This window comes from Oreochromis niloticus, linkage group LG17 (assembly GCF_001858045.2).
Source record: "Oreochromis niloticus isolate F11D_XX linkage group LG17, O_niloticus_UMD_NMBU, whole genome shotgun sequence".
Lineage (NCBI taxonomy): Eukaryota > Metazoa > Chordata > Actinopteri > Cichliformes > Cichlidae > Oreochromis > Oreochromis niloticus.
In genome coordinates, this window is record NC_031981.2 from 14,112,052 (window position 1) to 14,126,268 (window position 14,217).

The 14,217-nt window shown below is 38.6% G+C and overlaps 1 protein-coding gene across 9 annotated transcripts in view; it reads right to left on the minus strand.

The window, feature by feature from the left end:
* The window catches only part of mybpc1 (myosin binding protein C1), a 37,666-nt gene that overhangs the window by 12,618 nt on the left and 10,831 nt on the right, over positions 1–14,217 (minus strand). For 2 of the 9 annotated variants that reach the window (XM_005456679.3, XM_013275595.2), the window contains exons 3-15: positions 13,245–13,316; positions 11,662–11,877; positions 10,618–10,665; positions 7,932–7,973; positions 7,498–7,539; positions 6,723–6,833; positions 5,842–5,990; positions 5,643–5,760; positions 5,501–5,552; positions 4,767–4,823; positions 3,588–3,596; positions 1,216–1,382; positions 967–1,099 (exon numbers count right to left, since the gene is read on the minus strand). In XM_005456679.3, coding sequence (XP_005456736.1) covers positions 967–1,099; positions 1,216–1,382; positions 3,588–3,596; positions 4,767–4,823; positions 5,501–5,552; positions 5,643–5,760; positions 5,842–5,990; positions 6,723–6,833; positions 7,498–7,539; positions 7,932–7,973; positions 10,618–10,665; positions 11,662–11,877; positions 13,245–13,316 — 1,216 coding nt within the window. The remainder of the gene's footprint in view (positions 1–966; positions 1,100–1,215; positions 1,383–3,587; positions 3,597–4,766; positions 4,824–5,500; positions 5,553–5,642; positions 5,761–5,841; positions 5,991–6,722; positions 6,834–7,497; positions 7,540–7,931; positions 7,974–10,617; positions 10,666–11,661; positions 11,878–13,244; positions 13,317–14,217) is intronic. The other 7 variants (XM_013275594.2, XM_013275596.2, XM_013275593.2 and 4 more) reach the window with 7 other exon arrangements.

Here is a 14,217-nt window from a genome sequence, read left to right on the forward strand (position 1 = left end):
TAAAGAATCTATAATCTCAAGAGGCCTTGTCTTTTGAATAAAAATATGCACGTCTTTATCCATTTACATGCCATTTGCAGGCTGATAACATGAAATAAAAGCTAAATTCAATCTCTTCTTCTGTCTCTTTGCTGTGCTTTGAAATCAAATAAAAATATCTAGTGTGGCAAAAACATTGCTCTGACTCTGCTCTTAATGCACTGCTGCAAGATACATTATATGATATAGACTGTTAAAAGAATGAAACCAGTACAAACATATTTTTGTGCACTGGAGGAAGCTGAAAAAACCCTCCTATCCTTTCAAAAACATTATAGTTAGAAAAACAAATGTATTCAGCCTTAATACGAAGATTCTTGTTGAAAAAGATGATTTTTGGTAATACTTTGTGATCCAGTATCTATTAAAACTGTTCCAAAGCCAGACTTTGTTAAAGACCTGTGAAGGAGGTACCACCTTTTTCCTGTATAGAGGAGGACATATACAGCAATTAATGGCAATTACAGACAGCATATGAAATCATACTCTACATGTACACCCAAATGTAGCTCTGAATTCTTAAAAATGCTAAAACGTTTGTTTGATATTCGAGCCACATTAGAGTTGAGACTGTTACAGTGTGCTGGAGGTCAGCTGGCAATGGTTCACAGTGCAGTGGACTAAACTGGCTGCAGATATGTTGCATTGTTATATTTCAAGACGTCTTACTATGCTACTGTTGACTGTTGATGTATTTCTTTTGGGGTTATTTGTACCAGTGTTTGTGTGGAGTAATGTGCAATGAAACATGTGAACCATTGTGCTTTAGGCTGGTGACAGAATGAAAACATTTACCAGAGGACTGGTAAAGGAAGGAATCGGCACAAATAAAGTGCATTTCTTAATACATAAAATGCATTTTATTTGCGCAGTGCTCAACCCAAGAGCACAAAGAACTGAACAATAAGGAAAAAGGTCGTTACATACTTGGGCGAAGGCCTGATTTCCTGTCCGTTCTTGTACCACTTCAGTTCAACTGTGGGGTCAGCCAGGTCCACCACTAAGCGGATCTTTCCACCTTTATCCACCTGATATGCAGGTTCCAGCTTCTTTGCAAAAGCTTTGAAAAGACAAACCTTAAGTCAAAGCAGGATAAAAAAAAACAACAAAAAAAAACACCACAAAGACCTTAATGTCTGAAAAGAAATAAATATTAATATGCACTGATTTATCTACCTTCCAGCTTCTTCTCCTCTTTAGGCATCTTTTTCAGCCTCTTCAGCAGACCCCTCAGGTCTGTGATGCCGTACATAAAGGCAATCTTTTCATACTGATCTGGCCGGGCGTTCTTCAGGATCTCCCACACATCCACCTCTGGAGTGTCATCCTGCTGTTTGTGCTCCCTAGCGGTGCCGAATATGAAGGAACGATGTGAGGGCAGGATTTATTGGCTGGTGTTTGCAACGTGTCCTGAGGAATCACTCAATGACCTCATACTCATGTAGTCAGAAGATTTAATTAAATATAGCAGTCACTGGGAAGTTTTCCTCTGTTTCTGGTTTAAGCATGCTACAATATTTCTCTGCAGAGCATTCTTCAGGACATGTCACACAAAGGGATGGGCATGGTGAGCTAGTTGTGTGCTCACATCGGCTCTGAAGTTACTTGTTAACAGGGTAGCAGCGCAGTTAATACAAAACACAGAGGTGTTCTTTAACTTGTGGAAGGTTAACTGCGTCTGTGTGTTTTTCATGTGTTTAACCACTTTAGAATTACTTAGATAGAATCTTGAAACACAAATACAGATCACAGATAACTACAGCTACAGCTACAACTACAGATAACTATTTAGATCATAATGATAATCCTAATATCAGGATGGCCTGCCTTAAGAGCTGGGACACAGACCAGTAGCTCCAACACTCCTGGCTTGAGCCTAGCTGGGGGCCTCTGTTGCACGTCTCTTTCTCTTGTTTTAGTAGTTATACTCAGTTTATATATTTGTCTTCATTTTTTTCATCTATATATTGTTTTATTTGGCCAGTTTGGGGGGTAGAAGCAATGGCGACATCTGCTTTATTTTGAATATAGTTCTCAAACCACTAAAAACTGTGCAACATCTGTTTATAGCAATTGTGACACAGAAACCCACAAACCTAGTTGTGAGCAATTTAATGCAGAGACTTTTTTTCTTTCTACTGTCTGCATCTGCAGACGAAAGGCTAAACAGGATTGTAGCTCAGCTGGACGGGACTCCATTGTCGTTTATATCATATTATCAAAAAGCCTTTTGTTGATGGACACCTTCCTCGTGCAAAGGGATTTGGTTGAATTGTTCCTGGATGAAACAGTGTACATTTGTTTCTGAGTCTCTAGTAATTTTCTGCAGTCATTAAATCATCATTAGATCACTAACTTTAATGACTGAGGGTTGTTTCATGGTGCAAAAAAAGGATATTTACATAGTGTATTTATCAGTTAATTACATTAATATCCAGGTACATTATTTTATGCCTAAACTAGCTAAGACTTGAAAAGAGCTCCTTGTTGCGAGCCATCTTGCCCCAAAAAGTTTTAACTGTCTTGATTGCGAATAAATAAATAATAAGACTTTCTAACTTGCTTTCATAGTTTATAGCATGCTTTGAAGGATGAAGATTAACAATTAAATAAGGATTAAAGAGGAGGCTTCTTTAAAGAGTAAGGGGAGAAGCTTTTTTTTATCAGGATTAAAACACAAGAGCAGTTATAGATCAATTAGAAGGGTTGTTTTTTTCTTTGACAGATGCTTGCTCATTGAATGCTTAACAGCTTTGTGCGATTTGTTGATATGAAGGATGCATGCATTTAGGGGAAACCTGCAACAAAGATTGTCATATAGCTCTTGATATGGCCCATCCCTTTGTTTGCTGGTCGGTTGGTTTGATCACATCACAGATGCTCCGACAATGTTAGATGATGCATAGAGACAAACTGTCTCTATGCAGAAGGAGTGTTAGAGTTATGGGATTAAGGTTAATAAACATGTCGTTCTGGACATGAGTGTATTCATTAGTGTTAAATAGAGAACATTCAATCAGCCTTTTCTTTCACTGACATTTTTCCCAAATGTCTGAAAGCTTGGAGCTGAGTTGAGTAAAATACAATCATATTCTCTACATGTGTTTCACATTCGTTTATTTTCAAGCAATTATGAAGACGCCGAAATAAACATGGTGGTGCTTGCCTTATATTTCTAGACTGAAATAAATGACAATGTAGTGATAACACTATTTTACAGCTTCATTTCTCCATGGCCCACTAGCACTTCATTAATGATCCAAAATGGCGCTCTTTGCCCCATAAAGATGCGACTTGATTTCACAGCTTGATGAAGACAAGTCACCTCAGTGTCAATGCTGCAAGACCCATTTCCATCATTGCTGAGTGCTGGTGGGGCATTTAGGAATGCTGCCTTCAAATGAAGTGTTACCGTACTACAGGAGGCCAACACTCTTGCTCGTCCAATACCTAGAGCTACATGTCATGCTGGGGACTCTACAGGATTACAGTACTCACCCGCAGTAAGGTCTAATCGTTTTAATACCTATGGTTTTCGTTCTACTAACCTCTGATTTCTGAATGTATAGGGGAGAAGAAGAGACAGGCCCAAAATAAATATATAATTTTGTCAGTGAGCAGTGTCACTGACTAGGTCTTGTACTCACACTCTGCAATGTATTTCAAATATGCATCATGGTGTTTATTTTGAACCACTGGAGTAGCTTTGCTATTGCACAGAGGTTTTCAAGCTGTAAGGCACACCTCCCACTGGAGGAGGTTACTGTGACTAAACTCTAAGTGTTATACAGGGTGGGCCATTTATATGGATACACCGTATATAAGGCAATAAGCAAATAAATTTATATTAGAACACAATATTATTTGTCATTAAGATGCCAAAGTACAGTTACCTTTACTTGCATTTCTGAACATAAAATTAATTTTGAACATTAATTTCTGAAGTCCAGCTCAAATCTGGGTAGAAAAACATAAATTCCTAGTTAAAAGTTTGTTATTTGTCTAAAAAATAACATAATTTTAAATTTTAAAAGAAGTTTTTGAAAGAATTCTAAAATACTTGTGGTCTATGTGGCCTTTTTAAGGACTGTATGTAGCTATCTGTCACCCATTTAAATATGTTTGCATTTGCATTTTTAGCATTTTACTGCATTTTACTGATAAGAAACATTTTGCTCACTGGTTAAATCTTACTAACTGTGTTAATAACTGCCAAAAGATATGCTTCAGTTCTTTTAGTTAAATTCTTAATTAATTTGTCTGTATATTGATTAGCATCCACACAGTCTGCAGACACACTTTGGTGAATAAACTTGCTACTGTTTGCTACTGTTAGTTATAACTAAGCTAATCTTTCCGACCAAATATGATAATTTTTAGGTGCAAAAAGCAAGACTGCAAGCTTCATGATGCTAAACTGACAGCGACGATGCCCATCTTTTATTATATTTTATACAATATTGAAAATATTGTAGTGTTTTAGTATGAAGATGAAAAGTGGGCACAGCTAAAATTGTCTAGGAGAGGGGCCCGCGGACTTTGAAAACCCCTGTTATAGCTTCTTTGATGATCTGAAGAAATGTGCTTTCCACTCATACAGTAACTGTGTACAAATTAAATTTACAAATGATGTGAAAGAAGAAGAGAAAAGAAGCAAATCCAGAGAAGGGGCTTAAAAATACTAAAAAAAAAACAAAATCCACTCAGTATTAGGTTGTGACTCTCACCTATGTTTTAGAAGACCACTAAAGTCAAGCTCTCCTGCATCTTCTTGTCCTTCACTGCTGTTGTTAACAAGAAGAGATTAATAGAGATTTAATCAGTGCTGAAAAAGCTAGAAGCACTAAAAACAACGGTAAAAGAGCATCACAAAGCAAAAGCTCTGATCTCAATCGATACATTAGCTCCAAGCTAACTCACGATTGGTGCTTACACAGAGACCTTTTTGTGTCTTTTTCCAGATAAAAGCTTGAAACAAGGTGATTTGTGTAAAACACATCCAGAGCTGTCCCGGGCAACATTGCCACAATGTTAAAGTACCGTTACTGAAGTACAACATTGTGATTATGCAATGCAAGAGGGATGCTTTGTGTTGCTTTCCAGTCACATTGTTTGGAGGGAGAATCAATGTGCAAGAGTTGGCCTTTAATTACACAGTGAGTGAGCTGGTTGATTTGTAATTACCTTGCAGAAAGGTAAATGACATTATTACAACCATCTTGTCACACTTACATCTCATACAGTACAGAGACATTACTTGATGGAGCGGTGTTCAGTGTGCCTAAATGAATGGCACTTTTTCTTATCTTCATTTTTTCAGGTGTCTTTATTAGTATATATAGAATATTAGAGATCCTATAATAGAAAAATGCCTTGTTTTGAAAAGAAAACATAGAAATTCTGTTAAATTCTGAGTCCATAAGGGTTCCTGCTGACTCATTCATAAAGGTCTTTTTATTACCTTCTCTTGAAAGCGGATCGAATGTCAATATTCTGTGAGCCCGTTCCAGCTTCTGTAAAACAGTATCAGCACATAGTATGCAGGATTTTTGTTTGTGCCTGGGTTTTTTTTTGTTCTAAAGTATTTTAACGGTGTGACAAACCTTTAACTTCCAAGTCAAAAGAACAGCTATCAAACTTGTCCTTGTAGTTGACCTCGCACCTGTAGTTCCCAGCATAGTTATCTTTGGCCTTGATGATGTGCATCTCAAATGTGTGGACCTGATAAAAGTTTGTATAAGAGTATTGTTATCACAAAATGTGCTTCCATACCTTCTAAAGAAGGTGAGGGTACATGGGTACCTTTGTGACTCGGTCAAAGGTCTCTTTTAGCTGTAGATGTTTTCCTGTCTTGCTGGCCAGATCCATCCATTTCCCTTTAAACCACTTGACAGTTGGTTTGCGCAGAAGATCTTTGGCCTCCACTTTGGCAACAAAGGTGATGTCACCACCTTCGGACAGAAAAGTTCGATATGATTACAGAGAAAGCGTAATTGGGTACCAGCGAATACTAACATAAAAAAGCATTCAGTCACAGAAACACAAATATATTGTATACGAGTACAGATGCAGAGACTGTTTTAACTTAGATATCAGTGTCGCAGTGAGTGTTGCAGTGCTCTCTCTGCTCTCTGCTCTCTCTCGTTAATGGATGCATTAAAAAAAAAAAAGTGTACTGGCACTACTGGTGTAACACTAAAATGACAAACTAAAAATTAATTAACATATCTGTTAACACTCTGTGGGAGGCGCTGGTTGCTGGGCGTGTGCATTTTCAAGTCACTGCTGCAATCTGCTAGCAATCACAAGGACATTTTTGGTGCACTACCCTCTTTGCAGCCAGTTTCACCCAGCAACCACTCGCCATACATAAGTTTTTCATGTCAGACCGGAAGTTGCACCCAGTTTCAGGCCTGAGCAACTGAGGGATAAGAACATTTCCAACTTAGTGGTGTCTCTACTTATGCTTATCCAGCAAAAGCATTTAACATTATAAGTCAAAGTTAACATTACCCAAAGAGCCACAACAGTGATCTGAAATAAGGCTGAAATAAAGAAAGATATCTTGGCTCTTCTAAATCCTTTGCCTACTGCATCTGTCAGATGGATACAGTTTTCCTTTTTGCAGGTTTCCCTGTGAAGTCCCTCCTCAGATCTTCTTTCTTCTTCATTCTATTACTCACCCACAGTGACAGTACCACTTTGGGGGCTCTCGATCAGCAGGGTGGAGAGCGGTGGGTTGTCAACTGGCTTTTCCAGTTCGTCTGGTGCCTGACCCTCTCCCAGAGACCACACTGGTCAGTGAGAAAAAGAATCACATACGTGAAACACAGCTCTCCTCTGCCACAGGCTACAAATAGTACAGTAAGGAGTCTTAGCACCCACCTTTTACTTCTCATCTGAAATTTTTACTTTTACCAGTCCAGAGGTACAAAGACAGACAGAAAGACTAACAGACACACATCACGTCCAGCACTCACACCTCACACAGCAGCAGGATCTCAGCTTGCAACATGGAAAGCATGAAAGATATGCAAATAGAACAAGCAGCACCTAACGTTTTATTATTATCGTTATTATTATTAAAGAAAAACTGGGTTTATAAATTCTTCATTGTCTGGATACTGCAGTCTTCTTTGGATCCTGGAGGTATGACTGAAGATAATGCTGTTGCCATATGATTGTGATTCACCTCTGTTGGGCACTGTGTTAATACTTTACGAAACTTCACCTTGGACAAAATCTTGTTAGCTTTTCTCTGAAAATCTTAAACCTTCTGAATGAAAATGAAAAAGATATAATTCTCTGAAGCCCACTTCATGCCCTTTATGGTTATGGAGGACACAAAGAGTTGGGGAGGCTTCAAGAAAGCATCTTTTTCATGTTTCGCGCAATATTCTTGAAACAAATGAAACCGAACGAAGTTTCTCTTGAAGTGTAAGGCTACCACTTTATTACCTGAGTCCTTTCTCCCCATGGCTGGCACAGGGACGCTATCATCTAAACAAAGACAGAGAGAAATTTACAGCATATTGTAAGAAATAGTACTGTAAAGTCCACTGAAGCAAGCACACACTCAGAAAACGATGACAAGCAGTTAAAGGTATGCAAGCAGTGAGGAATTCTGAATCAAAGGTCAGAGTTTAAAGAATATGCGTGCAGTGCTTCTTTTTGGTTTTTTGTATCAAACTATATTGTGAACGCTGTTCAAAAGTTATGTTAGCAAGGGGGGTTTGAATATTTTGACTTTCTTCTGCTAAAAGGCTAACTTCTAAACACACAAAATGCCTAGAGATAAACATGTCTCCAACATGTTTTCCACACTCAGCCACTGAATGATTCTGATTTAAAATAAGCTACTTGGTCAAAGATCTAAAATGGTGGGATCTTACTAGGCAGCTCAACTGAGAGTTTCTTGGTTGAACTGGAATCCTCTGTGGAAAAAAAAACAGAGTTATATTCGAAATTAATCACTATAAATATAACTACTGCCGGTGGTTTGATGACTGTTGTGGCTACAACAGTGTGGGCTGGACATTTAAAGATTTAGGGAAGCTGCTTTGCTTTTTTATTCAGAAGTTGCATTTGTGTCCTGCTGCTTCCAGCAAAAACAGACTCCAAACATACACTATATTGCCAAAAGTATTTCCTCACCTATCCAAGTCATTGAATTCAGGTGTTCCAATCAATTTTATGGCCACAGGTCTATAAAATCAAGCACCTAGGCACGCAGACTACTTGTACAAACATGTGAACTCTCAGGAGCTCAGTGAATTCCAGCATGGTGCCATGATTGGATGCCACCTGTGCAACAAGCCCGGTTGTGAAATTTCCTCACTACTAAATATATCACAGTCAACTGTTAGTGGTAGGTCGCCAACTCTCTGCAGAGCCAGTTGCTACAGATCTCCTAACATAATATGGCCTTCAGATTAGGTCATGATGAGTGCCTAGAGAGCTTCATGAGATGGGTTTCCACGGTGAGCAGCTGCACGAAAGCCGTTCATCACAAAGTGCAATGTAAAGCGTCAGATGCAGCGGTGTAAGCGCACAAATGCACTTCAGAAATTCCCATAAACACACTCCTAAACCAAATGTATATATAATATATATTAAACCCTATGGATTAAGAATTGGATCTCACTCAAGTTCATATGCTTGTGAAGGAAAAAGAACAAATACTTTTTGCAATAAAGTGAAGCAGGAGAACTGGAAGAGGTGTCGAGGAAAAAAAGGGAAAAGCAGCAATTTTAACATTTTGCTCATTAGGGGTAGAACTCTTTGATTGCACCTTTTATAACTAATATGTTGTTAACCGAGATGACTTACTGCCTGGGGGAATTTATCTCATTCATTTGACATAGAAATACTAAATATGCTTTTTTAGTACAGCAGAAATCGCAGGTTGAGTGTTTGCACAGCTCCTTTTAACCCAAATCGTATGTTCACATAAATAAAACTGATATCAGGATCATAACTAACTGAAAACATAGTAAAGAAAAATTAAAAAAAAAAACAACAACAACAAAAAAAACAAAAACAAGGAGCGTATACACATCTGTATATGTGGTATAATTATGACAGCTGAATTAACACTTGAAGGCATAAGTGGCATGCACATTTGTATTACAATAGTGATTTATGTGGTGTATATTTTGCATGATACGTGCATATAAAATATCATTACCACATCCATCTTTAGTTATCTTAGAGAAATAAAGGTTGAAGCGCAGGTAGAAATTATGCAATGCAAGTTTGCAAGTAGAAATCACACATGTTCTACATGTATGTCAACAAGCATAGACATACATCTGAAGTTTACAGATGTGACACATCAGTATTAAATATTTATATCATTTAGATTGTAAAGGGTACTTTTGTCAATGCCTAAACCAGACTTAAAAACATGTGTACTTATAAAGCTGTAAAGCACATTAGACACCAGAGAATTACAGTTTTGGTCAAACACCCATCATAGGCAAGAACATCCTGGTAATTTAGGATATTTAATGGTTTCTCTGAACATTTTTTTCAGGGGTGGGATGATTATACAGCATACATCTTTGTTGAATTAAAAAGAGAAGAACAGGGTGCACAAGTTTAAATTTACTTTTGAATTTCTCTAGTACACATGGGGTCATTTGCAGAGCCACAACTCAAGTTGGGATCATAAACAACTGCAGATTCCAAGATCACCATTTCAAGCTATTGTACATAAGTACAAGTAGCTGATTGAGCTACTTGGCCACAAAAACAAGAGGTATGTTTGACAGAGTAAATGAGAAGCTTTCAAACCTAAGCATACTGTACAACCTTTCAAGCATGGTGGTGGTAGCATCATGCTCTGGGGCTGCCAGTCGTACTCATGTACTGCAAAAAGTCAGTGATATAATGAAGAAAGACTACTTCCAAATTCTTCAACTTCACTTCACTTGATCACAATTGGCTATTGCAATGGGGCAGCAATCCCAAACACACATAAAAACTGGTTTTGAAATGGATAAAGTTAGCTAGCTATAAGCTTCTGGAATGGCCTTACCAAAGCCTCGACCCTATTAAAGGTTTGTGAACTATGCTTAAAAACAATCAACTAGCAATTCTGCCAAGAAAAGTAGTCAAATATCCAAATTGAATTAAGCCAGAAGGGGACGTATGTATATATTTTAGCTTGGTTTTTTGTTGTTGTTTTTTTTTTACCCTGTGTGAATACGATGAAATCAAAATTAAATTCAACCTTTTGTAACTAATTATTGTTTTTTAAAGTCATTAAAGATTCCACCCTGGAAAAAAAATCAAAACATTAAAATCCCCAAATTACCAAGATATTCATGCCCATGATGAGTGTATGTAAACTTCTGACCACCACTGTTGGAAGATTTTATTATTTCACTTTGTAGTTCTTAAATTCCTTCCTGTACAGGAGCAATAATTAAACTCCACAATTTTCTACCTAACACTGCTATTCCTTCAACCATCTTGCTAAAGTGCTTGAAATATTTTGGGAGCACTTATTATGATTAATTCGATTGCTTTATGGCAACCATAAGGAACTTGAAAAGGTCTGTTATTGGTACCAACCTGGATGAGGTGTTGGGGATGGGGTAGTGGCTGCAGGTTTAGCATCATCTGAAATAAAGGTTGTCATTGACAAATAGACCCACTTATCAAAAGACTCAAGGTCAATCACTGGCAGGTCAACTTTGACATAAAAGCACCAGGCCAAGAAGGCCAATGACCACATGCGAGACAACTGTGTCATGCAATTCTTGGACAGAATGAATGAAAAAGTTGTTTGATGAATTGGTTTGTGCACAACAAAACCCCCTAACTGCTGTACTGTAGAGTGAAACAGTGTGAGGTCATAGCTGTGTGGGCAATCAAGAGTTTGTGTGTATTGCCGTATGATTCTTAGTCTGGCGTAACAAAAGCACAAGCAGACTAGCGTCAAAGTGTGTGTACACACACACACACAAACAGGTATATCAGATAAAATTCAGCCTCGAAGCAGCACATAGTGGTAAAAAAAGCTCATGGCTAAGCCAAGTAGCTCCATCTTTCCTCTACATAAAGAAAAATAATCCAAGGAAAGCGGCCTGTTTGTCAGTGCTTTAATGTTCGTATGTTTTTGCCTTGTTGTTTCTGGATTATAAAGAACTAAGTTTGATGATTCACCTTGCAAATAAACTGCATCACTTTCATTTTGCCATTTCTCAACCTAATCAGTACTTTATCTTTTTATATAACTCTTTGGATCTGAAAACTCATAAATTTTGTTGTTGTTTTTTCTTTGAAGTTTGCATGCAATCAAAGTTAGGGTTGCACTGTTTAGGAAACAAGTGAGAAGTCAGTGCATGATGCCAATCAATCAGAGTGAAGTCCAATGTTGACTTAGCAAAGTAATCTATTATCTTTTCATTGATAGTAAAAATATTTTTAAAGTTATGTTAAAAGAAAAAAAAGTTGCCTTAAAGGTTGCTTTTGCCATGCTGCAGTGCAGTTGTAATGTGCAACTGAAAAGACTATTTCAGTGCTCAGTGCGTTTGCTTTGATCAGCTGGAGGGGTAAAACATGCACTTTCACTGAGAGACATGGGATTGTTTCACATTAAGGAAGCATACTTACCAGGTGGTGGGGGAGAGCAAGTGCCCTCTTCCTTTAAAGTAGAGTTAGCGGACTCTGCTTGCTCTTTTACCCCAACCCCACCAGGCTGTGGTTGGATTGAGCCATTCACGGCGGGACACGGCTCCTGAGCCACCACAGCCTGTACTGGCTCAGGCTCTGTGGATTCTGGTTTCTTCCCATCAGTCTCTACTGGTTCTTTCCCCTCTGCTACTGCCTCTGTACAGCAGACAAAGCGCCAGGCTGGAGCAGCAAGCATTGAGCACAAACACACGAAGCCTCACAAGACAATGCTTGCTCAAATGAGGTGAGTATAAATAGCTAATGACCAGATAGACTGAAATTGGCGATATTTGAGGCAGGAAGATGAGTCTAAAGCTTAAGTAATATGTATGATGTAAGACCTCAGCAAACACTTTCACTTTTAAATATTGGTTAGCATAGCAAGATGTTTATTTTGTAAACTGTGGCTCAATTTAGGATGAAATAGATGACAAAGCAGGGTATGCTTTAGGGTTAGCAGGTCCTTCTCAGTCATCCCTCACTTACTTGTTCAGTGTTTAGTTTTTCCTGCTGAGTAGATTTTGTTTTATCCCACTTTTTCCTCAATTAATATAGGATACTCTATGGACTGGTATTGTTAGCTCTGTTAGCTTAGTTTTATTGCATAGTCTGGGTAAAATCCAAAACTGCATTAGGTGGTGCTTCATTTTTATAGTATTTGAAGATGAACAAGGGAACCAAATGACAGCAAAGATCACCAAAGCAGTTGCATTTTTCTTGAGGATCACTGAAATACTTGCATCTAATATCCATCCATCTAATAGTGTTCAGGTCATATTATTACAAAGGACAAGTGTCAGCCTCATAGTGGTGCTTTAACAGAAATCACCAGAATCAATAGGATTGTCCTTTTAGCAGAATGAATGTGGCAAGTAATTCAGTGCATCACTGAAATATTTCATCTGGAGCTAAAGAAGTGACCTGACAGACTGAAAGAAAACCACCAGTAATAGAGCAGTGCTTTAAAGTCCAAAAATTCATCTCCTATTAAAGGAATCTAGTGGTAGTCTGGCGTTTTATCAAAAATCTCAGTGAAGAAGCTATCTGGTCATTGCATATCTATACTGTAAAGTGATCAAGGAGGCAGGGATTTACTAACTCAGTAAATCGGGACAGTTGGCCGTTGACTGGAGCCAACAGAGTCAGTAAAGCCCGGGATCTGTAATCCCTCATAGACCTCCTGTTTGATAACATATACAGTTGAGTACAAAAACAGCCACAGCATGACTTAGTAACAGCTCCATGAATCAAGGCACGTGCATCTAGAGCAGTGCAGGCATGTGGATGTGTGCACGGTGAGTGGGGTGGTTTGCTGCAGCTAAACTAACTTCTTGTGTGAACATTGTGTGCTGAGTGATCATACCTCCACAAGAACAGTGCAGTTTCAGGCCTCGCACAGTGAATTAAAAAAAAATAAAATCGTGATGGCACACACCAAACGAACACGTGATGTGAGTGTGACCAACAAAGAGTGCGAAACATTCTGGGGCAAGTGAAGAGGGAGGCATCAGGGTTATACCCACCTGGGGGTGGAGATACCTCCAGGGAAATCTCAGGTGGGGGTGGGGCACCGCTACTTTCTGGGGCAACACTTTCTGAGCATGTGACAAATATAGTTGTGGATGGAACAGCTGCTTTTGATAAGCAATAAAGCTTCAGCATCTGCAGTGCCTCTCTCGCTTTCACACACACACACACACACCTAAACAAACAGACACACACTCACACGGACAGAGACACACAGCTATATCCACCCACCTGCCTGCAAGTATGCATACTTTATCACAAAACATCATAATTTTCCAGAACATCCTCCTAGACTCATCAGTAAGCTCTCTGACTGAAAATGTGCTGTTAATATGTCAACACTTGAGGCTGTGTAAAGGTCGTTCATGTTGAAATGCACATTAATACACATTAATAAACACACCGGTTGGAAGTGTCGTGCTTCGTCAGGCAATGTCGTGCATTCATTATATTCCTCAGTAACTGTTAGATCCTCTCATTTCAGAGAATGCGTGCTCGAAGGGATTACACAGTAAACTGACAGGAATGCACGTTACTGTTACAGCTATAAAACTACTGGTACTCTAGCTTTGCCCTGTGTAGCTTCCACATCTGAACACTAGGATGAGTGTTGGGCACTGAGACACTATTTTATATTGTGCTACAGTAATGGGATTATAACGACTTAATGATATTCATCGTTAACAACTACTATATAAAAGAATTAATTTAATAATGTCTGTTTTGTTTTTTCACTGCGTAATAGTCAGAGTTCTCAACCCAGAGTGTGAAATACTGCCACATAATCAGAAGCCACTGGTGTCTGGGCTTTGGATGGCAATTTGAATTTGGACAGCAGCTGAATGAAGGTTCACAGTGGCAGAAAGCACAAGTTAGTCGACCACTTAAGGGCTCTCATGTTCGCCTTATTTGATGTGACACAAACACTGGTTGCTAGAGAAATATGTGTATTCCCTGACTGGTTGGCAA